The following is a 27,776-nucleotide window of genomic DNA, read 5'->3' as shown; positions in this document are numbered from 1 at the left end:
TAAGACGAAAACGAAATCTATGACCTGAGTCTCAATTATGTTGACTGCAGACGGATTTATTAGTCTATTTTTATTTCTGAGTTTAGTCAGGATTGGTAAAAACACATAACGTATTTTGGTGAAGTTTATTATTTTTCTACCATATATCTTGACTTTTAGTGCCATTTATTAATATTTGTTTTGTGCATTAAAAGCTGGTTTCTCTCTCTGTACAGTCTTTATGAACGCTGCTATTCCCATCGCTGCCGTTCTTGCGGTAAGACAATTTTTTACGACGCTTGTGGTGAGACACCTCTGTAGAAGGAAGACAATGATGAATGAATTTTGTTTAGCTATTTAAAAGGGAAAATTTTAACCCTTTGAAACCTGAGCGATTTGACCTGATTTCTTTCAAAAACATGAAAAGAAGGCAACGTAACGAGAAATTACCCAAAAATCAGCAAAGAATGGATAAAAAGCAAGAAGAAAATTACCTGAAAATGACAAAAACGAAAGAAAAAAGACAATTTAAGGAACAAAAACAGTAAATGACATGAAAAAAGTTCAAAGGGGTTTTCTGTAACGTCGTTTTAAATATATAGCTTTTCTTGATATTTTTTCCATAGTTAGTTGATATCTTTCCAATGATTCTCTCTCTCTTTTTAGATGATTTTTAAAAAGTTTTCTTTTTTTAATTTGTCATGGTGAGTTGCTGATTCTCTTTTTCCCCAATGTTTTTGAAAGAAATCAAACCAATTTGCTCAAGTTTCAATGGTTTATGCTGGAAAAGTTCTGGAAAAGTCCTGGAAAAGTCCTGGAAAAGTCCTGGAAATGTATCGATAAAAAAAAAAGGTGGTGATTTTTTTCCCCATAAATGTTCTTTTTGCTGTTTTTTTTTGCTTCAACTCAAATATTTAGGTAATTTCAAAGATTTTTTTCAGAATCAATAACTAAAAATTTTGCCTCTTAGACGTTCGTGACGCATCATTTCATAAATAAAGTCGGCCCCACGCCCTCTGAGGCCTTCGCGGCGCTGGCGTTGTTCCACATCCTGGTCACCCCTCTATTCCTGCTCTCCACTGTGGTCCGGTTCGCTGTCAAGGCTCTGGTCAGGTGAGCGTCTACTTTACGTCGTGTTCATTCTTGTTGTGAAGAGCTTTTCTGGTGAGGCCAGCTGGTAATGCAGTTTTTGGCGGAGGGAGAGTGGGATGATGGGATGTGGACATGACTAAAGAAGGAAGACGACCTGGACGTGGTTCCTGGTGTGAATCTAATTAAGGGAACACGGAGGAAACCCGACAGCAGCGAGGAGAAACTCTAAACTCCTGAGAGATCGCTGGTATTGGTAACGTCACAATCACACTTATTCATGGACCGTGTGTGTGTGTGTGTGTGTGTGTGTGTGTGTCTGTGTGTGTGTGTGTGTGTGTGTGTGTGTGTGTGTGTGTGTGTGTGTGTGTGTTGACAGTGTCCAGAAGCTCAGTGAGTTTCTCCAGAGTGACGAAATTGGAGACGACAGCTGGAGGAACGGAGACATGTCTGTTTCCATGGAAGCGGGAAAGAAACACCCTGGGATGGTGAGTGTTAATGAAACCGGATCGATCAACAGAAATAAGCATTGGAAATGTTAAATCAATTTTTACCTCATATCTAGACATAATGCATTTTTTTCTTACAGTCTGGGTTGTGTTTTTGTGTGTTTTAACCATCATTGCTCTGAGCCCTAAGCCATTTTTGGCCATTTTTGGTCCACCTGGATTAATTGTATAATAAAGTTTATATAGAATCAACCTTGTAATACATAGTCAAGCTAATAACATCATTGTTTTCAGGTCAGCCTGGGCTTTAAGAATATTTGTGCCTCAATGATGCCACTTAAATGTAAAAATAGAGATGAAAACAATCACTAACCTGGCTTGCAATGTCTCAAAAGTGGCTAAACAAATAAATTGAGAAAGACAAAGAAATTACCTGAAAAAATAGCTATAAATTAAGAAAGAATCATTAGAAAATTATCAAATAACTAAGGAAAATATGAAGAAAACTATATAGTATTGTAAGGTTACAGAAATGAATATATTATTATTATTTATATATATTTTTTCACATTTTTCAGGTCATTTTCTTTTTTCATTCTTTTACTTTTCTTTGTTGTACTAATTTTCTTGCAGATTTTTAACTACATTTATGATTTTTTTTTCATTTCTCGTTCAATAAATCATTGCTTTTTTCATGTTTTTGTGAAAAGTTAAGCAAATTTGCTTAGGGTTCAAAAGGTTAATTTACTGCAGTACTGCAATTATTCAAATGTGGAATATTCTTCCAACTTTTGAATGTAGGCTATATTTAAAATTTTACACATTTTATATGTATTTTTATTGTTATTCTTACTTACGCATATCTCTGTTGTTCAATGTAGCATTGCACACATATTTAGGAATGGGAAACCAAAAAAAGGTTGAAGCTCCTGCAAAGATTTTCTTTTTCTCACAGTCCTCAGTTTAGATCTCAGCAACATGCAGTTTACAGACGTCATATTAATTATTCTGAGTGATGAAGAGCTTCAAACTGTAAAAAATCCAAACATTTATCTCGTATTTAAACCAGATGGCGTTAACAAAGTGCAGTGAGGACGCCAAGAAAAGTGTCTGATGTGCTGAGTTTAACAGCCAGAGTTTCCTCGTGGACGGGAGCTTTAGATCAATGAGCTGTGACAGACGACTCGGCACGCATTCCCTCCGTGTTACTCCAGGTGACTCGCGTCCTCTCCAGTTTGGCGACAGGTTGCTTTAACAGGGTGTTTAAGAGACGTTGTTTAACATCATCCCTGCTGCCGACTCCTGCTGGGACGAGATCCTAAAGAGCAATGAGATTTTATTTTATTCCTCTGATCCTCAGTGGAAGATTCATCTGTTTTCGACAATGATGGGCTCATAATAAAACACATGAATTTTGACAAATAAGAAAAAGTGATCCCAATCAGTGCTTAAATATTTACAGCAGCTTATGTCTATTTAAGAAATAAAAATATTCGGTTTTATTATTTTAAAAATGTAATGTAGTCTTTGATTAAAAATGTATAGGGAGGAAGACCATTATATATATATATTTAAGCCATAACATTAAATGTTTTTTATTTTTAAGTATTTTATATATATATATATATATATATATATATATATATGTATATGGCCCAAATATTATTAAGAAAATGGCAGCAAGATATATAGAAAAAATACAGCCATTTAAAGTTGTATGCCCCTCCCCTTTCGCCAAAGTAAAAACACAGGTCCATCCCAAGCTATGTTCTGGAATAATATAAAAAAGCTATTTTGCAGTAATGAATGAGAGCCAGAGTCATGGAAAGTTTTGGTATAAGTGTATATTAACCTTTTGTGATGCAGAGTGATTTCGACATTAAGTGTCACTTTACTCATATTATATGTCATGTTATTTCCTCAGGACTAGTTGTTATGTTTTTAGGCTTTGGAGGTCTTACAGAACATCACCACTCAGTGAACTGCAGCTCAGACTTAAATCTGGTGTCTGTCTGAGGTTTCAGATGACTGAGTCACATGCTAACTATTATGTTGCAGAGGGATTAACACTGTTTGTGTCTGAAATGGACAGTCGGACCAAAAGGCAAGTGACTCACAGTGCTCTGGAGGGATTTAATGGTTTTCAAATAGGGCTTTTAAATAATGGATTATTTCTTTAAATGTACTATTTAGTAACTAAATTCAACAGATTTTAGTATCAGAGTAATACACAGAACTGAAATGCAAACTAATATTTGGTTCAAGCAAAGTTTTCCAATCTTTCTTCTTGTCATTTCCAATATTTTATCACTTCAGCTCAATGTGAAAGTCCCATTTGCAGCCTTTTTGTTTCAGCTGCTTTTATGAAGCCATTACAAACTCAGAGTGGTCATGCTCTTTGTAAGATTACTAAATCAATTGAACAGGGTGGCAATAATGTGACTTTCTGTGACCTAATGTGTCCTCTGCTCAGCTATGAGTGCTTTCGCCAGCTATCATATTCACCCATTTACTTTAATATGATAATATCAATGTAAAAGCAGCACTTCCTGTATTATAAGAGAATATAGAGCCATTAGAGACTGAGTATAATGAACGGAAAGTGTTGCATGTACTTGATACACTGCAGGTTAAACCATTGTTGTGTTTAATGAATCACAATTTTAGTGAAGCCTGGTAGTTATTAAATAATGGATCATTACAAATAAGCTATATTTTAAAGCTAGCAAGTTGTCACAAAGTAATAGAAAACAAATTTGTTTAGAATAAAAACAAAAATTGAATCATCAAGATGCATTGATAACTTTTTCATAAGCCCATTTTAGCCCTTTAAATCAGAATCAAACTGTAAAGTGCACGATGCACGTCAAAACTTCTGTGCATATTGTTTTCAATGCAAACTTGCCTCGTCAATGCAAACGTGCCTCATCAGGATACTTTACTGTCCCATGACATGTCCACATAAAACAACATGGAAATTTTGAAAAGTTCCAACCTGCCATTTTAGAAAAACAAGAGACTGCTCCACGTAGGGTAACAAATGATCTCCTCTTGGCTACTGATGCTGGTGAACTTGACTTAAGTTCTGCTTTTAATACAGCTGATCATAGTACCTTGATCTGCAGTCGAAAACACATCAAAGGAGTAGCAGACACTGCTCTCCAGTCGTCCATCTCCAATATCTCAGATGGACATTTACAGTAACTTCTGTCATCATCTACTGCCCTTACACACTATGGAGTCCCACAAGGCTCTATTGTAGGTCCTCTACTTTTTTATATTTACACGATCCCTCTGGGCAGATTAATATGCAGTCATAAAATCTCTTTTTTATGTTGATGACACTCAACTCTGTGTGTCTGTAAAACCAGGATAACCTTGCTGCTTCCTTAAAAAAACTGTTCAAAGGAAGTCAAGTGCTCAATGTCAAATATCCTCCAACTCAATGAAGAAAAATCTGACATAATAATATATGGGCCACTAGACTCTCGAATATTCAGTGATACATTTCTTAAATTAGAATGAATTAATAATTTATTTTGGTAATATGCATGACGAAAAACAGATTTCACACAGATTTTCTCAATCAACAACCAAAAAAGGAATAGGCTGAAGCCCAAGGCTCATTTTGCCTATCCTAAATTAACCAAGGATAACCCAGAATAAAGACAACATCAGAGAAACAAAAAATCATTTTACAATTAACTCTTTTTTAAAACTCATCAGAGAGCAACACAGTTTCAACTCATCACCGAGTCCATCCACTAATTGGACTCCCAAAACTGAAACACATCTGTATTTTACATTTGTTCTCACTTTAAGTGTTTCAAAAATAAACAACCCTTTTAAGTCCAGTGCTAGAAATTCAGATTTAACTTGATTAACTTTCAACAGTCATGCCTATTATAAAGTTCAGTCCTGTTTTTATCAACTTAAAATGTATTATTTTGCATAATTTTGAAGCTCTTAACTCTGAAAATTGCTATAAAAATAAAGTTTTTATGTTATTATTATCTGAGAAGTAGCACGATGGTACACAACGTGATCAGTGTGCAGCGATTCACAGTACTGTTGGTGTAAATATCTATTATGTCAAGCTTTGAGGTTAGTTTACAAAGATATCAGCACTTCACATGAGGTCCAAAGACCCTGATGTTCAGTATGTTTGTATATGTAGTGTGTCTGGATAAGAAGGACAGAATTATGTGTTAGCAGTGGGATTGAACCCTTTGGGGCAGCAGGTCTTTATCAGAGGGAACCCCCGCACGTCGTCTTCTCCCCAAGGAGCTAAAGCGGATGAAGGAAAGTCTAAAGTTTATTAGTTAACTTCAAATCTCTCTCTGTTTTAATGTCCCCCTCAAGACCAAAGCCATCAACAGGAAACAGCCAATGCGCTACCAGATGGACAACTACGAGCAGCCGACCAGGCGACAGATGAGGCCCACGGAGACGGAGGATGTGGCTGTAAAGGTCAGGGTCAAAGTTCATGTGTTGGGGAACGGTTGAAGGGGAATGAGGACAGAAAAAGAGTATGAACTCTCAAATACACCAAGGACATCAAGTTAATGGTTCAGAAGACTTTAGAGTTTAAAGCAGTGATACTCAACTTATGGCCTGTGGGTCAAATCTGGCACCTGATAGGGTGCCAGGTGGCCCCCCAACCATTTTCTAACTCACAATTAAAATAAGAATTGTTTTTGTACTTTAAATTATGTTTAAGGTGCCAGAGTGCATAAAACAGCATCAAAATAGAGCTTGTTGATCAAAATGTCTTTAAAATATAGAATCATCCCAAAATCCTACAATCATCCTAAAATCCTTGAAATGTCTTAAAATTCTAGAAAACGTTTTAAAATTTGAGAAATTTATTAAAGTCTTCGAAACATCTTAAAATCCTTGGAATGTCATTAAATCCTTGAGATGTCTTAAAATCTTAGAATAAAGCCCTAAAATACTAAAAATATACTAAAATACTAGAAATGTCCTAAAATGAAACAAATGTCCTGATATCCAAGAGATTTCCTAAAATCATAGAAATGTCCTAAAATCCTAGAAAAGCCCTTAAATCCAAGAATCATCCTAAAATCCTGCAAACATCCTAAATGTCTTAAAATTCTGTAAATGTTATAAAAATCCTAGAAATGTCCTAAAATCAATTAAATGTCCTAAAATCCTAAAAATTTCCGAAAATCATAGAAATGTTCTGAAATCCTAGAAAAACCCTAATATCCAAGAAGCATCCTAAAATTCTAAAAATGTCTCCTTGAAATTTTATAAAATTCTAGAAATGTCTTTAAATCCCAGAATTTTCCTAAATTCCTGGAAACACCTTAAAATCCTAGATATTTACGTAAAATTCTAGACATGTTCTAAAATCTAGAGATGTCCTGAAATCCCCCCGAAAAGCAAAGCAAATTGAGTATCCTTGCTTTGAAGTCGTAAATATTTTAAGATTAAGAAAAGAAACTGCCAGTTGAAGCAAGACAGTGTGTCGTCTTGTCAGTAACAACGGAAAGGTCTTACAGAATGAGGGACTTTCCATAAAAATGTAATTTCTTTACAGCCTGATACTGCTGTTTGCTCTAAAGTTTCTGAAGTTTGGATGTCGTCAGAGGCTGCTGATATTTACATACTTTTATAAGTCTTAGTACTGGAAGAAAACTGAGAGAGGTGGTTAGAGGCGGCACATTCAGGAATGATGAACTCAGCTTCCCAGACCGCTGCCTGGCACTTTTACAGCCCCTCTCAGTGATAACGTTTAAGGAGACCTTTGGGGAAAGACAAGTTTAGTATACAGAGGGGTGAGTCGCCAGTTAAATAGAAATTGAGATAGAAGAGGGGTCAGATAACAAAAATAAATTGTTTTGAAGAAGAAATAAACAGAAGATAATTTGGTTCTGATTTTAAACAAAAATAAACCAAATTGTTTAACTAGGTTTAAGTTGGTTTTCATCAGGATTTTATATACATATTTAATTAAAAGTTGACATGTGATAGTTTACAGAAAACTATTTTAAGACAGCTGAAAGTAAATTGGGGAGAAAACACTTGTTTTTATACCACAGATCCCCAAAATAAGAGCACAAAAAAAGAAATTTTGTGGTTGAGTGAAAGTGTGTATGGAAGCCCAAAACATAGGCCAATATGATGAGACTTTCCCAAAAACAATGAGTTAGTATCTCAAAATAATATCTTATTGAGTCAATATTTGAGAAAGTTTCTTGTTTTTTTTTAGATACTTCGTCATTATTGAGATTTTAACTCATTATTTAGAGAATGTTTTCTCATTATGTTGAGATACTTAGTCATTATTTCGAGATAGTAAATCCTTATTTCGAGATAATTTGCCATTATTTCAAGATACTTACACAGTTATTTCTTATTTTGAGATACTAAGTCATTATTTCCAGAAAAATGCTCCATTATTCTAAGATACTAAGTCATTATTTTTGATATACTAACTCATTCAGAGAAAGTTTCTTGTTATTTTGAGATACCATCTAATTTTTATGAGATATTAACTCATTTTTTTGGGATAATAACTAATTTTTTGTTGTGTTTCTCATTATAGTGACTAACAGAATGTTTTTATCACTATCACACTGGTGGAAATGTGGCATTTTAGCCCCCAATTTTAACTCAATTTTTGTAGTATTATTTTAACCTGCCGCCATTTTTAAGCCCTTTTTGGGTGAGAGTTAAAAGCAAAAGTACTTAGCTTAGCCATGCCTTTACAAAACACTTTCTGATAAAGAGCATTATTTTCAGCATGACAAAATTAAAGCAGTGCACAGGCAAAGTCATGTCAACACCAAAACAAGTTTACCCGCCAAATGACAGTTTTTATAGAAAAATAATAATAATAATACGTAAATATCAGTTGAGGGAATTATCTGACAGTACAGATAATTCCCTCAACTGATATTTACGTATTTATTACAAAACCGCCTCTTGCATCAAATGAGGTCATTTTCACTCACATACGGAGACACGTAGGAGCTGCTCCATAATACCATCATTTATTTAACTCTATCAGCAGCTGTGTCATATCTCCACTGTTTGTACATCCATGGGTCATTTGCGGGTGCGTGGACTCACATGTGACGTGTGTGTGTGTGTGTGTGTGCGTGTGTGTGTGCGCTCTCAGGAAGTGTAGGATTCACACGAGAATTTGTTGCCCCTTAAAGGGTCTTGTGAAAGTGTCCCAACATTTTCTCAGCCTCCTCTGAAAGCTGCTCTTCCTGTCTCATCCCTGCGGAGTGACGCTACCGACCGGACGGTGGTCCGTTAATTAGAGAGAGAGATAGCGAGCGAGCGAGTGAGCGAGCGAGCAGGGTTTTCCATTCTGATCAGACAATTTGTTAGTGCAGGATTTATCAGATAATCAATTTAAGGATTTAATTTTATCACTTTGCTATCCATTACATGGGAAACATATGCGGACACCCAAATATTACACCCATATCTGTGATTATAGAATCACGAGTGTTAATATGCTTCACCACCAGTTTTCCAGTTCAACCCAAATTTTTGGATAAGTGTGGGGTCGGAGCTCTGTGCAGTTCTTCCACGCTGAAAACACGAAATGTCAAGTCAATTTCATTCATACAGCCCAATATCATAAATTACAAATCTGCCACAAAGAGTTTCACAATCTGTCAGTTAATCTCCACCATGCAGGTTTTAAAAATATTTTTCATGTCATATTTTTCAGTTGACAAATTCACAAAGAAATAGGATGAGGCATATTTTCATTTTGTGGTTATTTTATATGTCAAACCCTTCTCAGTTTCTCATCCTAAAAAGTATCTTGTGAATCCAACTTTTACGGTCATTTCCTGCAGCTTCTTATGTTTTGTTTTCTATAATCATTCTTAGATAATAGAGCATAGACCCCACATGTAACCCGATGTTTATGATAGCTTGTTTTCAAGTTTCACTCCCCATTTTTACATATCTCCTCTCAATTTCCGCTCTCTTTGCCTTTTCTGTTTTGATAGTATCTGACCTTATTTTTCCTTTTTTTCTTTTACCTCAATGTGCTTTTTTTTTTTTTACAAATGTTACTATTTTTTCTCAGTAGCCAGTCTGTGACATATTTGTTTACTAATACTGCTTATTTTAATGTTATGTAATCTCATTTTATCTCCAGCGTCTAAACCATCAAAACCAAGTTGGCGTGTTTTAAGTTCTGATTTAATATTTGCTTACAAAGGAGCAGAGATGTTTTTATCTCTGGTGCCTTTTGGGATCCGTGTCGTGGGGAGAAAGGAACAGTGGATCAAATAAACATAAAATACACAAATAAATGCAACAGATGGGAGGAATGTAAACAGGAAGTACGGTGATAGATCACCGAACAGGGATTAGAGATGGAGGCTGGTTACTGTGCAGCTCTGCGGCTGGACAGTAATCCCTTTTCCTGGGACATTTAACGCAGTAAAAGACTCAAACATAATTGACCAAATATGTTTTACATTCTGGTGGAGCTAAAATTTCTGACTTCATCCTTACAAACTTATTTCATCAAAAAATAGGACATAGTAACTTTTATTTGCACAAACAGTGGAGGCTAAAAATCTGAATTTTGTATACAAAAACTACAAAATACCAAGCTATCGTCCAAGTTTGAGGCAAAACATTGACTAAATGTGACTGGATGAAAAGAATTTGGCACAACAAGGTTGAGATTTGTTTACATCTGTATTGTTGTCAAACAAACTAAGTAGCTCTGTTCCTTCTTTAACCTTAAGGCCCGCTAAACAAAATTGACTTGACTTGACCGTACTATTTAGTTTAATTTTCTTGTTGAACGACATAACAGAAAATAATTATATTCAAATATTTTTGACAAAACAATATTTTTCTTTTGTGTCTGAAATTATGTTTGGTGGGGATCTTTAATGGTGGCTGGATTAGTCCCAGTAAACCACACCAGTGAGCCATGTTAAAAAATAGGAAGGAGCTGATGTTAGCACAAATAAATGTTAATTCAGCCATCATTAACTTTATTAGTTGCACAGGTATTCGCATCACATACAGTAGTTTCTCAGTACATTAGATTGAAATATAAAACAAGGTGTCATCTGCGTAAAAACTGAGTTTACTGTAAATTAATGATGAATCTCCAAAATCTCATTTTTACCATTTACCATCTCATTTTAAACCTCGATACAGTTCAGGTTTACTACGTTTCATCTTAACAGTTAAGAAAATCAAAGGTTATGGCACATTTTATCAGATTTCTCCTTATTGAAATCAAGGGTCTAAAGATGTAGTTGTAAGGTCCGTCTGATGTAAAATTGTGACTTTTTGCTATAAAGATTTGACTTGGCTGTGAGATCATTTATTCTGTTTTTATTCTATTATTCGCCCTCTCATGAATCCAGCAGTAAGCACACATCAGTGATTTGGTGGAAGTCAAACAGCCTTTTCTGACAAAATGACTGGACTGCAGCACCTGTCCCTTTTGTGTAATTGTGTTTTTATGTCCTAGCTGACATTCAGACGAACTCTCCACAGCCTGAAGAAAGAGTCACCGGATGACGTTTGTCATCAGTCCCACATACCATGAGCACAGTGTGAGCACAGTTATCACAGCAGCTTTCACACCAATGAACTCAAAGTTAGTTTCTTAAACTCCGGGTCAGGACATAAAATAGGTCATGAGCTTTACTCTGCTGAGAAAAACAGCACGTAATCATGTGTTACGCAATAAGTGAGGCATCCACTGCAAAGAATAAATTAACTCACAGCTGTAATACTTTTTTATTTTATCTTTCCTAAATGTAATCTTGTATCAGATTCAGCGAACTCTTTAACACTGAATTTCTCTCTGCTTTTGTTTAGGTGACCAATGGATTCTTCACGTGGGGAAGCAACCTGTCCACGCTGTCAGACATCAACATCCGCATCCCCACAGGTAGGACTAACCATCCCACCAGACCATAAATGACTTACAGGCTTAGATTCAGTAGTTCACCGTGTTATTTAATCAAGACATTAGTGATATCTCATCCAGAAAATTGGCTAGAAATTCAGTCCAGACAAGTCTAGTCTAAAAAGGTTTCAACCACTTGAAACCTTAAAAATTGACTTGATTTCTTTTAAAAACATGGGAAACAGGCAATGAGCTGCTTAAGCAAAAATGACCCAAAAATTAGCATGAAATTAGTAGATAGTACAAGAAAATTACCTGAACATTAACACTAAAACACACACACATAAAAAAATGAAATCATTAGTCATACTACCTAATCCAGAAAAACAGGATAGAAATTGAGTCTAGACAAGTCTAGTCCAAAAGGGTTTTAACCATTTGAAAACCTCGAAAAATCAGGTTTGATTTCTTGCAAAAACATGGTAAAATGGTTAAAAAGAAATGACCAAGCATACAATTTGTAGAAAGTGTGAAGTAGAAAAAGAAAAGTAAAACAAAAACAACAACCAGAAATGACCTGAAAAATCCTGCTTAAAAATAATTCTGTTAAAATAAATATTTTATTATAATTATAATAGATATATATATATAAATAACTTTTTAAATGTACTAACTTTTAATTGCGTTTTTGAACGAAAGCAAATGCATTTTTATTTCAGTAAACATGTTCTCCATTTTGTCCATCTTGCAATATATATATATAATTGCAATATATATATAGCCATTTTACAAGTTATTGTGTTTTTGGTACGACTGTAAATATTTTCAAAAGGTATCTATCACTGCCTGTTATTCTCTGTAATATTTCAGTTTTGGAAACTGGTTTCACAGTACATATATATATATATATATATATATATATATATATATATATATATGTAGTATATAACACTGTAAGAACCCTTAAAAATGTAGACCTGCAGTAAGAGAATTACAGTGATGCTGCAACGATGTCACTGAAATATCAGGTCTCATGAGGCCTGGTCGTGTTGAGGTGGCTGCCAACAGATGGACGTGTAGTATATCACACACACACACACACACACACACACACACACGCTCACACGCTCACACTCACACTTCTCCAGGGAAGTGCCTTGCTCGCTATCCCAGTCATGCTACTACGACAAACACGATCTGTTGTCCTGCCAAGTTCTCATGTACTAGTATTCTAAGAAACTGCTGTATGCGTGTGTGTGTGTGTGTGTGTGTGTGTGTATGTGTGTGCGTACGGATCTCAGTGTGTATGTGTGTGTCTGTGCTAGTATCTTTGTGTAAATAAATGTTTTTTAAAGTGAGTACACTGTGGCTGTTCCTCACACCTTCAGCGGACTGTTTTAGCGTCAGGACTCAGGTTATAGTTGGAATTGGGTTAACTTTAGGGTTGACGCTTAAAGGATAGTTTGGATTTTTTGAAGTGCAGTTGTATGAAGTAGATATCCATAGTAAGTTTGTTACTTGCAGTAGCTGTCATTCAGCATGCTGCCCAGTTTGGAGAAGCAGACTGGAGTCTGACATTGAAGCTGAGCAGTGCACTGCTGTGGATGGAGGCAGCAGCAAAACATACTCCAGCAGCCCTTAAAATTAATAATTAATTTCACCTTGCAGAACAGGGGAGTTGCTGGTCCACCACTGCCTCAATCAGTTAGTTATCGTTATTGTGTGACTTTGGTGAATTCAAACAAACACTGTAAAGCACCAAAGTCGTACGATAACACAAACAAATTAACCAAACAAGACAGTGACGAGCCAGCAACTCCTGTGTTCTGCGAGGTAAAATTACTTTTTTTATCAATGAGGTTTGATGGCTTTTACCTTTTAACCATTTTTCTTTTCTTTTTTTAGTGTGCTAATTTTTTTTGTAACTTTTTTCTAATTCCTTGCAAATTCTGGGTCATTTTTATTTATTTATTTATATTATTATTTCAACAACAAACTTATCTGTTCAGGTCAGCTGACGATGATTGTGGGCCAGGTGGGTTGTGGGAAATCGTCCCTGCTGCTGGCCATGCTTGGCGAGATGCAGACCATCGATGGAAGAGTCTACTGGAGCAAGTAAGACAAAAAAAAACAAATACTTTATAGATCTATAGATGTAAGAATTTCCTCTGATGTTATTTAGAGTTTATTTAGTTGTATTTTCACTTTAAACAGTGATGGTTTAGTTTCCCCAAAAAGTTTAGGGGATGGAAGATGGTGAATATATGATTCAAATGTATCTTTAAGGTTGTATGGACGTTAATTTCTGCCAATGTGATGAAAGAAAAGTCACGTAAGTCATTAAAACTAAACATTAAATACATAAATTATACATTTTCAAAATAACAATTTAGTATCTTCTCTAGTGCTCTTCTATATTCCAGTATCAAAATAATAAGAAACGTTTTAAATATTTCGAATAGGGCATACCATTACAAAGTGTCTAAATACATAAAGTATATCTTTTATATCTGAAGTAATAGCTAGATAATGTGCAGTGATAATTCTTATATTATTGTGTTGTTTGTGCACAGAGTGAGAGACTCTGACAGGCACAAATTATTTGTCCATTAGCATCGAGTGTCGGGAAACAGTTTTCAGTATGATTTCATTTTCTGCTGTGATGGTTATAACAAGATTAAATGACTCTTTGGGTTGTTGAATCAATTAGCTTCCACTTATTTCACGACAATTTAAAGGAATATTTTCTCAGTTTAATGCAGCTGCTGCTCAGTTAATGAGGCGTTTATTATGAAATGATCATATCAGTATCATTATGTGTTTGTCTGTTTCCATGGTAACATTACCTGCAGTATGTAGTAGTGAGAGGAGATGACAAAAAAATTAACTGGACTTATTAGTAGATATTTATTCACCACGACTTTGACTTAATCTCTATGACAAGCCATTAAACTTCTCCTCTAACCATTATTTATGTGTTTGTCCCTTTTCAGTGCTGTTTTATGACTGTTTTTGTCAAATTATTTGACGTAATGCTCGGTAGAAGGACTTTTGTGAAGATTTCACTACATCTTTTGAAACATCTTGCTTATGAAACATCAGACCTCTTGTGATAAAAAATCAAATATCTAAAAGGACTTCTGTTGTCAGTTTGGACAAATTAAAAAACTGTAGTTACCTGTACAACCCTGGTAATGTAGACTACTTTTAGACTGCAGGCACAAATCTGATGTTTGTGCTCAGATGTGATCTAACTTTTTTCATGCACAGCTGAAATATTTTTCATGTTTGATAACCTGTATTTTGAAGTTTATGCTGCTTTTTTTTTTTTTTTTAATTTGACTGCGTCTTAGAAAATTTTCCTCCTTGAATTCCAGCATCTTTTAAATTTTTTTCTTACAGGAAGTTTGAATTTCTATCAGACGTCTCGGTTTTATCAGTAGTTTTTATTCCGTGTTAAAAAATCTTCCATCTCAAGATGTTAAGAGGATCTGTAGCGTCCAAAACTGCACACTAACTTTACAGTGTGTTTGCACATCTGCGCCTCTGTTAATGCGACTGCATGTGTATGTGGATGTATGTATGGATGAATGTGTGTGGTTTCTTTCTCTTTACCTCCTGCCTTCTTGCCATATCAGGCCGCCTGATAATGAGACGGTCCACGATGGGATCATAAGGTACTCTCTCTGGCCGCCTCTCGCTAGAACAATCATCTACACTGACTGTGAACATTCACATTTTATCCATTTGTCTAATTTACAGTGAATTTTATCAAGTTTAAGCAGCTTTAACCTCCTTTATTCTGCATTGCAAGCAATGAAATGTAGTTCAACAGCCCAAAACAGAAACGTTTACGTTGTATTCTCTACAAATACTGGTGAACTAAAACATTAAGTAGTATCATTTGCCGTACTGACACTTTTTTTCTGTGAAGGGATTTATTGTGAGCCAGAGACGTTTTATTAGTCAGGAAAACACCCAGAGGTATAAATAAGTTCTGAGCCAGCAAGCGACGACAAAATAGACATTTACAGTCTGTCACATGCAGTTTAGTAGCAAATCCGTAGTAAAACTTTGGGCAAACAAACTCCGAACCTTCACCCAGGAGACCGCTGCTCACGTCCCGCGTGAAACCAAAAGTCAGTGAAGTTATTTGCCTCCGGGCTGGCACCGTCCATGAGTCTGTCTCTGTAACTCCTTCCATCTGTCCGTCTGTCCAGTTTTTGTGAATGCAAGTTAAAAAATAGAACACGTATATGATGCAACAGCGTACAGCACAAAAACCTGAGGAGCTAAACCTAAAAAAGAGTGTTTTACCTACGCCGTAAGTTTATTTTGAAAAGAGGGAATGCATGTAATGAGCGTAAACTTCCAAATTATAAGTATGTATAACGTGCTGAGGTCGGGGCGACCTCTAGCTCAACTGCCAGAGTGTGCGCCCCATATGGCTGCGGCCTCTGCAGCAGCCCGGGTTCAAAATAAATAAATAAATAAATAAATAAATAAACTAAAATACTAAACTATGTGCTTTATGCTACAATATGATGTTTTAAAAAGTATGATTATTATTTGTAAGAAAATTTAAGAAAGAAATGAGTATGATGCAACATAAAACATGAAAGCCTGAGGAACTAAAAAAAAGTGTGTTTTACCTACACGGTAAGTTTATTTTAAAAAGAGACCATGTGCATTAAATGAGCGAAAACTAAATGTCCTGTGAAAAGGGAAGTTTATTTTGAAAAGACACAATGCATGTAAGGTGCGTAAACTTCCAAAATTGACGCTCGGGGGTACTTAGACGTCAAAATTTGGCATTTTTGGCCACTGATCAAGCTGTGAAGGCATTCTGAATTTACTTTAACCCAGGACATAGTGATCACACACTCACACACACACACACACACACACACACACACACACACACACACACACACACACACACACCCTCATGCTCCCAGTATATGAGACATTGTCAAAGAAAGCCACAGAAACCTAATTACCACAGACAGACTGTGACTGCATCACTTACATGGCTCCTCTCTTCTGGGTGGGAATGTTAATTTGATTAGCGGTTGACAGGCTAACATCGTGTCTTCATTATCTGGTTTTGGCATGAAAACACGTCCATTTCTCTTTGTCCGTCCTCCTTTCTCTCTGTTTCCTGTCTTTCCGTGTTTCCTGTGTCAACAGAAAACAAGTTTGTCGCTCTCCGCTGTCTCTCTGTCTCATTATAGTCACTCATAAACACAAACACACACTCAGCTGATTGCGGTCGGCTCGTTCTAACACACTGCCGTGACTTTGACAGTTGGTCAGAGACAGAGGAGTCTGAAGAAGACATCAGGAGGTAGACGCTCTTCTTGTCTCCCGCTTCCCGTTTCAGATCTGAAGTGACCCTTTGACCCCTCCTCCTTCTGCTGTCCTCTGATTTAACTCCATTTCCATCTTTACTCTCCCTCTCTCACTCGAAACAAGGCTGCGTTTTCTTGGACACACACATATTAGCTCCATGAGCTTATTAGTGGTTTCATTTTTATTTATTTTTACTGCATTGTTATAAAAACGCAGGGCAACATACACGATAAATACCGTTACCGTGATATGAGACCACATACCGTCTGAGATTTTGGATATCGTCACATGTTAAGTGATATGAAACAAGTGTTGTCTTTTCCTGATTTTAAAGGCTGAAGTGCAGTAAAATGATGATAAATGAATTTTCTAAACTTATCAGACTGTTTCACTTGTTCTAATACTTGCGTTCACCCGCTTAAGTCATTAAATTACTGATGATAATCAAAAATCTCATTGTGTTAATATTTTATCCATATATATATATTTATGTGTAATTGTATTTATTTTTTATTAATATATATATTATATATATAATTTATATTTATATTTATTTTATAATTATTTTTTAATTTATTTTTATTTATTCTTTATTTTTATAGTGTGTCATGTTAAAAAAGTAAATTGTTAAATAAAAGGTGTTTAAGAAAGCAGCTTTCTGAGTACTTTCACATAGTCATATCGGTGCAAAATCAGAGCACAATTCACATAGAAATATTCAGCTCAAAAATTCTCTACGTTGGTCGCCATATCGGTAATCGCTACATTTTTCCACCGCAATATCGGTATTGATCTTAAAAATCCCAAATCAAAACAGACATTGGATTCACTCTTCCTGATTTTTAACCTTTCCCTAAAATTGTCTGATCGAGGCACCATAAAAACACGTAAACAGAACTTTAGATGTCCTTGTTCCAGGTAATCGTACCTTGATAATGTAAATAAGACAGTTTCACCAAACAGCAGAGTCAGAGATCTCCAGCAGCATTATGATAATATGTGTGTGTTCAGGATATTCTGCATCAGTCTTCTTTATTCCGCTCGTTGTGTTGCTCTTCTTCCATTGAGATGATTATTGGTTTGTGCTTTTAGTGCTGGGAGTCACTGCCCTAACTTTTGTTTTATGTCTGCACACTCAGGCAGAGAGACACGTATTCAAAAGTTTGTTTCTTTACTCATTTTTATTCCTTAAGGCTACAAGATGAATGCAGCTTTATTTAATAACTTTTAATAAAATAATACATATTAGGCTCAGAGAATGTCCTCTGTGTGTTTACTACGCGTGTTTGGGACAATACAATTGTAAAAAACAAACAAAAAAAACCCAACATACTTTTACATTTGACTGTATTTTACATTTGCACACATTTGTATGTTATGTGTCTGAATGTTTAACCCTTTGAAAACTGCAGCAACATTACTTTTCTTGTGCTGCTTTCAGACGCCTTTCACAAGTATTTAAACCTTTGAACGTCGAGCAAATTAGTTTGATTTTTTTCAAAATTATGGGGAAAAAAGGCAACTCAGTAAGAAATGTTACACAATTTGCAAGACTTTAGTAGATATTGAAATTATTTTTTTTAAAAAAAACAAAGCTAGAGAAAAATGTCTACAAAAAAATAAAAAAGCTAGGGAAAATCTATATTTAGAATTATAATAATTAAAATTATGTTACAAAATTAGTACAATTTTTAAGTACAAATTTTCAGATGTCTTTTTTTTAAAAAAAAAAAAAAATTTTCAGGTAATTTTCTTGTGCAGTTTACTTTTCTTGCTGAATTCTGGGTCATTTTTTTCTTACCATGCTTATTGCTTTTTTCCCATGTTTTTGAAAAAAATCAAGCCAAACTGCTCAGGTTTCGAGCGGTGAAATGTAAAGCAAATGTAAAGCTGCATTAAGTGGTTCTTATGAAAATGACAAAAGATCAATTAACGACGATTTGACATATTAGGATACTTATCGAGACAACATCTATATTGTTGATGCTCTCTTGACTTATTCTGTTTTTAGGTGATGGCGCTAAAAGTCTGTTTGTTTATTTATTTACTTTCTAAAGTTCAAAATAAAGTATATTTAATTAATTTCAATCTGAACAGATCAGACTCCCAGCAAAGTGCTACAGTTGTTGTTGATTTATTGATGTCGTGTTGTTGCCCTTATTGATGTTTTCATTTATGTTCCTGCTGCAGTAGTCGTCGTTATTGTTTATTTTGTTGGTGTTGTTGGTGATGATTTTTAGCTCATCATTAACCCGATCCATGATCCACATCTAGCTCTCATTTCTGACAAAATATTTTTCATGTTGCAGTGGAGTTTGGCATAATCCTCCCTCTCGTCCTTCTTTTTTTATGTTTGGGTGTCGCATCTATAAAGCTGGTTTGAACAGGAGAACTGATCTGATAACAGCTTCCCTCCTACACAGTTTTTTGGTTAAAATTTTCTAGAATTTTTTCAATTTAGTATGAAAGATGTAATTAAATTAAATTAAACATAAATAAGTAAATAAGTATTTAAAAAAATAAATAAATGATTAAATAAAAAAAATATAAAAAAATCTGATAACAATTACAGAAAATAGAAATATGGTAATAGCGATACAAAAACAGCCTTATTAAAATGAATAAAAACAATAAATAAATAAAATGCTTTAATACCTATTTCTGACCTAGTAGATATACATAAATACCTCTGTACATGGAGAGATATATGATAATAGTGTTAATAAAAATTAAGTAATACATTAAGTAAAAAAATGATTATTATTAATAATAATAAATAACAATAATAATAGTAATATATTAAAAAATAAAATGTAAATTGTTTCAATGCCTTTCTCTAGACAAATAAATATACATCGATAAATACTTCTGCACATGGAGAGAAGGTGGAGTGACACTTATTAAGTGAAAATAAAAAATAAGCAATAGCTTAAGCAAAATGAAGTAAAAAAAAATTAGACTTAATTATAAATAAATATATAGAAAAATGATAATAAGACAATAAAAATATAACAGATAAATAGATATAAAAGTGAAATAAATAGAGATATGGTTATACTGATACAAAAAAAATACAAGTGAGACAAATTTGATATTTTGCAGTTGGATTTGTAAAAGCTACAATTATTAGCTACAATAAATGCTGTTTTCAGTGAAGAAACAAAGTAAGAATCATTAGATGGAGTCGGCTGTACGTCGATCAGTACCTCTGCTCTCTACAGCTTTATGAAAACAGACTTGTAGTTCTTACTTATCTGTTTGCCTCTGTTTCCCATGATGCACCCAGCAAGAACAGATACTCTGTGGCCTACGCTACCCAGAAGTCCTGGCTGCTGAATGCAACAGTGGAGGAAAACATCACGTTTGGCAGCCCTTTCAACAAACAGAGGTAACAAATTAAACAATTACAGCCAGTTTATGGGTGATTCTGTTTTCATTTCTTTTTTTTTTTTTTTTTAGTGTTTGGCTTCTTTTGGTGATTTTATCAGCAAAGTAAAAGTAATGTTTATAACGTTTTTCAGGTACAAGGCTGTGATAGACGCCTGCTCTCTGCAGCCAGACATCGACCTGCTGCCTTTTGGAGACCAAACTGAGATCGGAGAGAGGGTATACACACTTTTTATTTAAATTATTACATGGTGAAGTGAAAGACATTAATTTCAGTATCTTTTAAATCAAGCATGGAAAATTAGAGCCCTGACACACCAAGCTGATGGTCTGCTATTGGTCAGTGTTAGACTGTTGGTGAGCATCTGCCTGCATTGTTTGTGTGGCACTAGTCCAACCTTTTTCAGACGTTTTTTGGCTAATTCATGATTGTGAATCGGCGTCAGAGCTGTTGGAGCTTGTGAGTGAATGAAATCACTCAGATTGGCAGTTTAGCTTCACGCACGAGACGAGAAGTGGAAGTGAGGGAAATAAACAAACGACCGAAGACAGACTTTGTCTGACTCATTCCTCTGAACGCAATACCTCAAGAATATTTCTAAGGAATGTTGTCAAATTTGGCACAAATGTTTGAGTAGACTCAAGGATAAGCTGATTAAATTTTGGTGGTCAAAGGTCACGGTGAGCTTACATTTGTCTTATTCTTGTAGGTGATATCTCAAGAACACCTTGAGGGACGTTTTTCAGATTTGGCACCAACGTCCACTTGGACTCACCAATGAGTTGATTATAACTTGTTGTTCAAAGGTCAAGGTCACTGTGACCTTACATCCGTCTTATTCTCACAAATGCAATATCTGAAGATGGCTTTGAGGGAATTTCCTCAAATTTGGCACAAACGTCCACTTGGACTTCCAATTTCCCTGTTTGAATGATGAAAGCGAACGGCCGCTGTCTGCTGCTGTGGAAAGCATTTCCCTCTCATGCAGGTGTAGATCATACTTGCTTGTTGACATCAGCTGTAGTCTTTGCTTTCTTCTTTTCAAGTGCAACTTTTTGGCTGAGACACAGGCAACGTGAGGCAACGCAACAGTTCAATTTTGTCACCTCTAGTTTTTTGATATTGCTTCGGTGTGTCCGGGCCTATAGTATCATTAAATATTCTGCAGAAATGTTACTTTTTAAATGACATTTTTCTTATTTTGCGGAGCTGATATTTTTTGTTGTTGCTGTGATTCAGGGCATCAACCTGAGCGGAGGGCAGAGACAGAGAATCTGCGTGGCCAGAGCTCTCTACCAGAACACCAACATCGTCTTCTTGGTGAGCTAATAAACCTCTTAAAAATGCACAAAGAAATATGATACACTGGCGGCTTTCTCTCGAGTGCATAACTCAAATTCTGTTTTTTAAATTTCACAACGAAAGGAAGGAATCTTCAGTGATAGCATGAGTGTTTATATTGTTGGCAATTTTCTGATTTCCATCAGCCATTAATTCGATTAACGTCCAGCAGAAAGAAAAGCCCTCTGTTGACATCAACATTTCTTTATGATAAAACACAGAGTGCATGTCGGCCTCTGGGACGAGGAGGTGTCGTTTTCTCACTTCTCTCTCCACTCTGCTGTCATGTGTTTATCTTTCTGAGTGGTTACATAATTTCCTGTTGCCACCGCAGCTTTAATTGGTTATCAAGCAAACATTCCACATTAAACGCCGCCAGCGTCGCTCTTTTCGACGCTCATCGCTCTCCGTAATGTCCGGAGAGGTCGTTTATAAAACAGTGATGTATAACGAGGAGGGAATGTTTTCTTTAATAAACGTCATTTTGCTGTAAAAGCTCGGCTGCTCGAGCTTCTCGTATCAGATCACAGGATTTAATTATGCGTCATCATCGTAAAATACATAAAATAATCACAACCAGAACTCCATTACAGCTCTATAGCACACAGATTATAGCAAAAAGCCTCCCAGCAAGACGGAGAAAAAGAAACAGACATGTTTCAGAGTATGTCAAAATCATATCATCAAATGGATAAAAATGGTCAGAAAATCCAGTTGTTGCATTGATGAACTGATGATAACTTGAAGAGAACAGAGACACAGAAACATATTTTACGTTATAAACAAAGTTCACGTTATGATTCTGGTGGAAAAGTTGATGGGTTTTTCAAAAATATATTGTTCTTCAACTTTTCTTAACCCTTTTCTTAAGCCCGCTCTAATATCACACACGCTCGTATCACTCTGCCTTTCACAGATATGTCAATATTTCACATTCATTTTTTATACGTTATTATATTGATTTTCTACTTTCATCAAGGTTATTTTTTTAACCAACATCAATCCTAAACATAAATATCAAATATTTAATAATTTTCTGAATTTTAACCCTTTAAATGCCTTTTTTTCATGATGCCACTATGTTTTTTAGATTTAAAAAAAATGTAAAAAAAAAAATTTTTAGAATCACAAGAAAATAGCATGTATTTTTTCCATATGCATCAGGTGGAAAATAGTCAAACTGACAAATTCCAGAAATAATCCAATGCATGGTTTTCTGCTTTGATGGCTGTGGGATCAAAAATGTCAGTTTGAATGGGTTTCAATGGTGCATTTTTTTTACCTTAAGGTCTAAAGGTAACAATTTTATTTCCATTGTGTATTTTAGACTTATTGTAAGAGCTGAGCTGGAAATTCCAAAAATATTCAATCTTGTCAAATGTATTTCATATGCATGAACACAGCAAAAATTATGGCCTTAAAACCATCTAATATAAGGAGTAACAGAAGTGTATTAAATACATTTTGCAGTCTTTCTGCACGGTGACAATTTTTCCCTAAAAGTTTAATCTGAAGAATTTTCACACTGGATGCAGAGGTGCTGCAAAATGTCAAGAACAGATCATTTTTAATATATCTAATATATTCTTTGAATCGTACATTATGCCTCCACTGACTTGCGTCTCGTAGGACGATCCGTTCTCAGCGCTGGACATCCACCTCAGTGATCACCTGATGCAGGAGGGAATCCTCAAGTTTCTGCAGGACGATAAACGGACCGTAGTCCTGGTCACACATAAACTACAGTACCTCATACACGCAGACTGGGTAACACACCGGTCAATTAATACACTCGGCCATTTTAATACATTCAGTGAGTAATATTATTTCAATCAAGCCTCAAAATGTTTTTTTTCTGCGTGTTTCTTGTCCAGATCATAGCGATGAAGGACGGCACAGTGCTGAGAGAGGGAACTCTGAAGGACATTCAGACTCATGACATCGAGCTGTACGATCACTGGAAGACCCTGATGAACAGACAGGACCACGGCCTGGAGAAGGTACTGTCACAGATATACTGTCACAGATTAATAAAGGAAAAACCCAACACACTAAAACCTAAAAGTATTTTATTAAACTAAAATTAAAGTAAAATTAATAAAATGAAGATTTTACAGCAATTCCTTATGTTACGGTCATCAGTTTTTGTATGAAGATAAGAAATTGCAGTTAATAAATTAATAATAATAATAATAATAATAATAATAATAATAACAATAATAGCAACAAATACTATAAAGAATATAAATTAAAATTATAGTTAAATGACATATATTCTCCAAATGTAGACATTCAAGCTTTTGATATTTCCCAAATATAAATGTCGGCAGTCTACATTCATATCCAGACCGTGTTTTTTCCACACTGTGTGAGTCAGTGATGCAAACAGCAAAACAGTAAAAGCTTGACTTTGTTTCTAATGTTTTCTTTCTATTGTGTTTCTACATGCAGGACGTACAGCAGGACAGTCAGACAACACTGGAAAGAAAGACTCTGAGGAGAGCGTTTTACTCCCGAGAGGCCAAAAACCAAATAGACGATGAGGACGAAGGTGACACATCCGCCTCTTTTTATCACTGTTATTATACTCAAACATTTTTATTGGATTTTCAGATATACATTATTCAGTATGCCAACATCTGTATCCCATCCACTCCTACCAAAACTGGAAAACACACCAAGAAATAAATAAACAATAATAAATATAAAGAATATACATTAAAATTATTAATATAGCACAACCCAGACAAACTAAAATATTAAATTAAATAAATAAAATAAAGACTTTACAACATGCATGAAGTAAATAATAGTAATAATACTAATAGCAACAACTATTGTAAATAATATGAATTCAAATAATTAATAAAGGAAAAAACCCAAAAGTAAAAAAAAAAAAGAAATAAATAAAATAAATAAAGTAAAGATTTTTACAGTAATTCTAGGAAGTTATAGTTATCTGTTTTTGCATTAATAATAATAATAAGAATATAAAGAATACAAAATGAAATTGTTAAATAAAGCAAAAAAAAAACAACAATTGGTTAAACTGAATAGAAAAAATAGAATAAAGATTTTACAGCATGTCTACAAAGTTATGGTTATCAGTTTTTGCATAAAGTTAATGTAGTGGAAGTTACTGTATTTCCTTGCAGAGAAGTTTCAATTTATTTCAGCTTCAAGGACAAAGTTCATACAACAGAAAGTGAAAGTCTGACAAAGAAGACGTTCAGTCACATATTAATAATCAAACACAATGTTAGAACAATAAGGGAGGTCACGTCCGTTAAGATAACGTGCTCCGGGAGCAGAACATCGTTTTCCTTTCTCACACAAAAATGTTACGTACCGAGGACACCAGATAAAACTGAACACAAGTTTGTGAGTTTCCTTCAGGTCAGGCCAAAAGTTCATAAAAGTTAAAAAATAAATAAATAAATAAAATAAATGTGTGTGTGTGTGTGTGTGTGTGTGTGTGCATGTATAGATAGATAGATAGATAGATAGATAGATAGATAGATAGATAGATAAGGTAATGGTAAATTTTGTGTCTACAGTTAATAATGATAAAAATAATAATAATAATGATGATGATTATAATAATGATCAAGCTACAATATGATAAAGATTATAAATTAATTAACAACAACAGCATAACAAGCAAAGAACAAATGAAGTAAAATATTACAATAAAATAAATAAATACAACAAAGGTTTTAGAGCAATGCTATAAAGACTTGTTATCAGTTTTTGCATTAATTTATATTTCTTTAAAGTGGATTCCCCTCTTTTTCAAGGCATATTTTGGCTAATATCACCACAGATTCTTAAATTTTGTCTTCATTTGTCTGTTTTTACACCTCATGTACAAAAGACGTGAAATCAGACATGACTGAGAGGAAAAATCTCCTGCAGAAAGTATTTCTTTTGTGTCGGTTTCATTGACTCACCTATTTTACGCCTGATTTTCGTCCAATCAGAGGAAGAAGAAGAGGAGGAAGATGATGACAACTTGTCCACAACCACCAACAGAAGATCGAAGATCCCGTGGAAGGTGATCCACCCGTACAGCTGCACATAAAACCTTCACGCAGAGCTGTTCTTCAAAGATCATATTCACTAAAGATATTACCAGTCTCATCGTTAGCTGTCACACTTAAAAAGACTAATTATAGATACTTTCTCTTTTTTATTGGTGGAATTATGTCACATTACATCACCAAGAAAATCAGGGATCCTACGGTCATGGAAAACCTGTAAAAGTCATGGAACTAGTAAAAATCATTGGAGATTTTGGAAAAATCATGGAAATGTGTCGCGTAAGAAATTGATTTACATAAACGTCTGTATCTCTCTCCCTTCATGTCTTCATACTCAACACATTTAAAAAAACATCTTTTTTTTTTTTTTTGCAATTTTTATAGAAAGCAAAATCGTTTTTGTTTTTTTTTAGATTATGTTCATTAAGAAAATGGATTTCATAGGCATGTTTTCCTTTTTGAAAAAGAAATATATCCAGGTGATTTTTTTTCTTTTTCTTTTTTCTTAAACTTTTCTTTAAAAAAGTTTTGGGAATTTTCTTTATTTTTTCTTTTTTTTAATTTTTAGGTGATTTTTTTCTCTTTCTTTGTTCTTACATTTGTTAAAGGCATGCTTTCTTAAAAAACACCACAGTGACACCAGTTATGTTAAAAAACAAACAAAAAAAAACCCTCTACTCTGCTGTGATGACTTTGTGTCCGCAGGTGTGCTGGTGTTACTTGTCCTCCGGTGGGTTCTTCATGGTCTTCCTGATGGTGTCTTCCAAACTTCTCAAACACTCCGTCATCGTCGCCATCGACTTCTGGTTGGCCATCTGGACGTCCTCCAAAATCAATCAGCAAGCGTCCAATGGAGCCAGCTTGAATGACAGTTTAGACGTCAACGTCACGGCGCCGACCCCCACAGCGTCAGAGGATGAGGTGCAATATTTCTGATGAGGGGTTTTCGGCTGAAGGCTTTTTAAACTTATAGCATTTATTTTTTTAATAGAATTTACATTAGAATTTGTGGGATTTTAATGGGTTTCTAAAAATTAAAAAATGTACATGCTTCAGCTGCTCTAAACGTGTAGATTTCTACATGGGTACTTTCCCAAAATCCCACAAAGTTGCTTATTTTATCCTACACGTCATAGTATTATAAATCTGCATCATCCTTTTTTTGTAATCTATTTAAATGTTTTTATAAAATATGATAAATCCCTTTTGGAAAAACAGATATAGTTAAAAAAAAAAAAATGAGGAACAGAAAATAAATAAATAAAAAGAGATATAAAATGATAAATGATGATTAATAACAACAACAATAATAACAATACTAAATATTAAAGAAATAAAAAATAAATAAGAAAAAATAAATAAAACAATGTAAATAAATTCTGATAATAAAACAATAAAGGTAAGATAACAAATAATAAACAATGCTAAAAACAAAATAAATAAATAAATATTTTTTTTAACATGCTGCATAAAGATGAAACTTTGCTCGAGTTTAACGTGGTATGTTTTTTTGACCGTGTGTGTGTGTGTGTCTGTGTGTGTGCGCGCGTGTGTGTGTGTGTGTGTGTGTGTGTGTGTGTGTGTGTGTGTGTGTGTGTGTGTGTGACCCACAGATCGACTCCTTCTACCTGACGGTGTTCATCATCCTGTGTGCGGCAGGAATCACGTTATGTCTCATCACGTCTCTCACTGTGGAGTTTCTGGGTCTCTCTGCAGCCACCAACCTGCATCACAACCTGCTCAACAAGATCATCCACGCTCCCATCAGGTACACACACACACACACGCACACACACACACACACACACACACACACACACACAAAACTACATCTACAGTCCTCACTTCAAGTGTAAAAGAGGCTCGAAGCTCTAAATCCTCTCACATTTATGTCTGTTGGGGTAAAATTATTTACAGACTTTAAATATTTGTAATAAGGCATCTAAGTGCAGCACACAAAAATTTGATGTTGATCCAGGTTTTAAAGGGTTAAAGAAGGATAAAAGACAGGAAGATAGGACTTTAAATTCCACGGAAACACTTGTGAGTGATTTCAGTTGACCTGGATTTCTGTGCTCGTCTGTTGTCTCTTTGAGCGAGACTTTTCTGTCGCTTTTATTAAGTAACGGAGGACAGAAGCTGCATTAGTGCGCGCTCTCTTTGTCTGCCTCGCCTCCTTTCTTTTTTTGAGGACGAGGAAAGGTCAGATGGTGAGTTACATAACATTTTTTCATATCAGAGATGGAAAAAATGTGTGC

The 27,776-nt window shown here is 34.9% G+C and overlaps 1 protein-coding gene across 6 annotated transcripts in view; it reads left to right on the top strand.

Annotated features, from left to right (window-relative positions):
* Nucleotides 1–27,776, top strand: part of abcc9 (ATP binding cassette subfamily C member 9) — a 68,820-nt gene that overhangs the window by 17,191 nt on the left and 23,853 nt on the right. For 4 of the 6 annotated variants that reach the window (XR_015775582.1, XM_088072960.1, XM_088072959.1 and 1 more), the window contains 17 exons: nucleotides 216–256; nucleotides 950–1,092; nucleotides 1,448–1,556; nucleotides 5,880–5,987; nucleotides 11,367–11,439; nucleotides 13,407–13,512; nucleotides 15,036–15,074; nucleotides 16,706–16,744; nucleotides 20,036–20,137; nucleotides 20,271–20,355; nucleotides 21,377–21,457; nucleotides 23,108–23,245; nucleotides 23,353–23,478; nucleotides 23,930–24,029; nucleotides 25,459–25,532; nucleotides 26,224–26,439; nucleotides 27,132–27,286. Coding sequence is in view for 4 of the 6 variants with exons in the window: in XM_088072960.1 (XP_087929086.1) it covers nucleotides 216–256; nucleotides 950–1,092; nucleotides 1,448–1,556; nucleotides 5,880–5,987; nucleotides 11,367–11,439; nucleotides 13,407–13,512; nucleotides 15,036–15,074; nucleotides 16,706–16,744; nucleotides 20,036–20,137; nucleotides 20,271–20,355; nucleotides 21,377–21,457; nucleotides 23,108–23,245; nucleotides 23,353–23,478; nucleotides 23,930–24,029; nucleotides 25,459–25,532; nucleotides 26,224–26,439; nucleotides 27,132–27,286 (1,735 nt within the window). In the remaining 2 variants the exon portion in view is untranslated. The remainder of the gene's footprint in view (nucleotides 1–215; nucleotides 257–949; nucleotides 1,093–1,447; nucleotides 1,557–5,879; nucleotides 5,988–11,366; nucleotides 11,440–13,406; nucleotides 13,513–15,035; nucleotides 15,075–16,705; nucleotides 16,745–20,035; nucleotides 20,138–20,270; nucleotides 20,356–21,376; nucleotides 21,458–23,107; nucleotides 23,246–23,352; nucleotides 23,479–23,929; nucleotides 24,030–25,458; nucleotides 25,533–26,223; nucleotides 26,440–27,131; nucleotides 27,287–27,776) is intronic. The other 2 variants (XR_015775583.1, XM_088072961.1) reach the window with 1 other exon arrangement.

Source organism: Plectropomus leopardus, chromosome 22 (genome assembly GCF_026936395.1).
Source record: "Plectropomus leopardus strain MGB_pleo_1.0 chromosome 22, ASM2693639v1, whole genome shotgun sequence".
Lineage (NCBI taxonomy): Eukaryota > Metazoa > Chordata > Actinopteri > Perciformes > Serranidae > Plectropomus > Plectropomus leopardus.
This window is presented reverse-complemented; position numbering and strand designations above follow the sequence as displayed.